The 3,552-nt window shown below is 34.4% G+C and overlaps 1 protein-coding gene across 1 annotated transcript; it reads left to right on the top strand.

Annotated features, from left to right (window-relative positions):
• Positions 1 to 343: 343 nt before the first annotated feature.
• Positions 344 to 1,314, top strand: LOC126949032 (olfactory receptor 5K3). The gene is given in 2 exon segments (XM_050781425.1): positions 344 to 416; positions 419 to 1,314. Coding segments are annotated over 2 exon segments (969 nt in total).
• Positions 1,315 to 3,552: the final 2,238 nt, after the last annotated feature.

The following is a 3,552-nucleotide window of genomic DNA, read 5'->3' as shown; positions in this document are numbered from 1 at the left end:
AATGAACTAGATATGGGTCCCCTAGTTTTTTATGCTATCCTTGCATAAATTTATAAAGATGAACCATTTCCACTTTAAGCATCTTCCCTGGAATTATCAAAATATCCTTGTGAATCGTAAGGGTCAGAGCTTGAGGTCATAGACACTGACACTTTAGAAGAACAAACGTCCCCTAGAAGTACATGAGGATGTATTTAGAAACAGCAGGGGAAATATGACAATGAAATTCCTCTACCTGTTGTAAAAAGGAAAAAAAAATTGAAGGAACAGTACTATATGCTCTCAATTACAATCAATTACAATATCATAACCCCTCATTCATCTCTCAACAGACAAGGTGGAGATGAATGAGAAAAATCATTCCTTGACAGCTGAGTTCATCCTCACAGGATTTACACATCATCCAAAGCTGAAGACCTTCTGTTTGTGGTATTCTTTGCCATCTATCTGATCACCATGGTGGGGAACATTGGTTTGGTTGCATTGATTTATATAGAGCATCGTCTTCACACACCAATGTACATCTTTCTGGGCAACCTGGCTCTGATGGATTCCTGCTGTTCCTCTGCTATTACTCCCAAGATGTTAGAGAACTTCTTTTCTGAGGACACAAGGATTACCCTGTATGAATGTATGGCGCAATTTTATTTTCTCTGTCTTGCTGAAACCACAGACTGCTTTCTTCTGGCGGCAATGGCCTATGACCGCTATGTGGCCATATGCCACCCACTGCAGTACCACACCATGATGTCCAAGCCACTCTGCATTCAGATGACTGCAGGAGCCTACATAGCTGGAAACCTGCATCCCATGATTGAAGTAGGGTTTCTGTTGAGGTTAACTTTCTGTGGGTCTCATCAAATCAATCACTTTTTCTGTGATATTCTTCCATTATATAGACTTTCTTGTGTTGACCCTTACATCAATGAATTGGTGTTATTTATCTTGGCAGGGTCAATTCAAATCTTTACTATTACTATAGTCCTAGTCTCTTATTTCTACATCCTTTTCACAATATTTACAATGAAATCCAAGGAGGGAAGAGGCAAAGCTTTATCTACTTGTGCATCTCACTTTCTCTCTGTGTCAATATTCTATGGTTCCCTTCTCTTCATGTATGCTCGACCAGGTGCAGTTAATGAAGGAGATAAAGATATACCTGTTGCTATATTTTATACTTTAGTTATTCCTTTATTAAATCCTTTTATTTATAGTCTAAGAAATAAGGAAGTAATAAATGTCATGAAAAAAATTGTGAAGAAGAGAAAATTTTGTAACATTCTGAAACAAGTGTCATCCCCTCTGGAAAACTGATTTCAACTTGATAATACTTTATTTTAAACCAAGGGATAGTGAGGAAGTAGACAAGGCCAATTCGAATATAAAATATTAAATTATTTTAAAATAATGATATATGAGTTCAAAATGTTCAGAAAGGAGAAATTCCTGTAAAATATACTTCAAAATCTAAGCTACTAGCATTCATCAAAAGTGAACTAAATTATTCATGAAGTCTCAGATTGTGTCAGAGTGTAATTAGTTACAATTTTCAGCAAATCCAACAAATACTAGGAATAAGTGTCAGTACATATAACAGTAGTGTGCATTTACTATTGTTGGCAAATTTCTGGAATCCTAAAGCATAATTTTACAAACTCAGGCACTTTCCAAGTTCTCAAACATTAGTCGTTTTTAAGCAGAATCATCTTTGAGAAGTAAATTGTTTGTTTGAATTTGATTCTAACTTTCTTTGAGCTCTTTCAGGAGATTGCTTGAAAAATTATTTATGCAGAATATGTATTCTCTAATCAATAGTATTTTCATATTTAGTGCTAGTCATTAGTCATTTTACATTCTCAAGTTCTATGAAACAGAGTACCTGCATTGATTTCTTTTCCCTTTCTGTAATGCCATAATTTTAAAAATGTATTTCTGGGCTTGGCGCGGTAATCTGGGCTTGTGCCTGTAATCCTAGCACTTTCAGAGGCCAAGGTGGGTGGATCACCTGAGGTCAGGAGTTTGAAATCAGCCTGGCCAACATGGTGAAACCCCATCTCTACTAAAAATATTTTTAAAATTAGCCAGACGTGGTGCGTCCCTGTAATCTCAACTACCCAGGAGGCTGAAGCAGGAGAATCGCTTGAACCCTGGAAGTGGAGGTTGCAGTGAGGTGAGATCAGGCCACTGCACTCTAGCTTTGGTGTCACAGTGAGACTCTGCCTCAAAATAAATTAAATAAATAAATAAATAAATAAATAAATAAATAAATAGTGTGTTTCTGTGTCATTCACTCTCAACTCTTAGTAACACTGAATCCCAGACATCTACTGATGGAAGAGTTTGTGACTTACATGGAGCCAGTGAGACAGAAAAGGTTATTTTTTTCCCTGAAAAAATAAGTTTTCTTATTTGAAAAGAGATCCATAAAAAATAGTTTTTCTCTCGTTATGGTATGTGGATATGAAATCTAGCAGAGCCAATTCCATTTCACCATCAAGAGGGAAACCAGCCTGGGGATGTAGTCAATACTCAAATGAGGGCGTAGCTGAGGAAATCACACAGAAATAGACCCAAAATCTCTGGAGTAAACCATCTCTTCTGACTGTATAATGCAATAGACCTTTTTATCTTTTAAGCTTATTTGGCAAAGATGTTTTATTCATGACTGAATAAATACTAACAGATACATTCATGCTTATTGACTATCACTCATATTTGTCTCTTTATATTCTATTTTAAATTAATCCTCAGGTGATCTTTTAGTTTTCAAAAGACTTTTCAGTGGTATCCACTTTACTGTTCACCAAATTTATTAGATTTTTTACTCTTATTACTATTTTAATATCTAATTACCTTACTTTAAAAAAATTGAGGGACAGAGAAATTTCTTGTCTACAGAAATATAATAGTAGAGCTCAGGAACCAAACCCAGGCTATCTGGCTCCAGAATCCATGGTCTTAACCACTAAGTCATACTGTATATAGCACAAACTAAAAGCATCAGGAGAGGAAACATTTTACAAATCTAAGCTGTGAAGTGGGCAGAGAAATAGGGCAGAGATTCAAAAGAGATATGGATCAAAGACATTTATCTCCAAATTTATTTTGAAACATTTCAAACCTACAGAAAAGTTGAAAAAAGTATATGATTAATATTCATATACTTCTTTTAGCCAGCCAATTAAACAATCAAACAATTGTTAACATTTTACAATACTTGCCTATCACCAAATGTGTATATAGGTATATAATACCTATATACATACTTATAATACATACATACATTAATGTAATACAAATGTACATATATATTACATGTCCATATGGATATTTAAACAAATAATGCATATACACATAAATATATACATACAATACATATATATACTTAATACATATATACATAGATACATTTTGTAATAAAACATCTAAATAGGGCATTGGCTTGTTATTAGCAGTTCCACCAACCTGAACTACTGTAATTGTAAATTATTGTTGGGCTTACGGCAATAACAAAACACTAAGATGCTGTATTTTTTGCATAAATGATGCAAA

This window comes from Macaca thibetana, chromosome 2, assembly GCF_024542745.1.
Source record: "Macaca thibetana thibetana isolate TM-01 chromosome 2, ASM2454274v1, whole genome shotgun sequence".
NCBI lineage: Eukaryota > Metazoa > Chordata > Mammalia > Primates > Cercopithecidae > Macaca > Macaca thibetana.
Note: the sequence above shows the minus strand (reverse complement) of the source record. Positions and strands in the feature narration are given on the sequence as shown.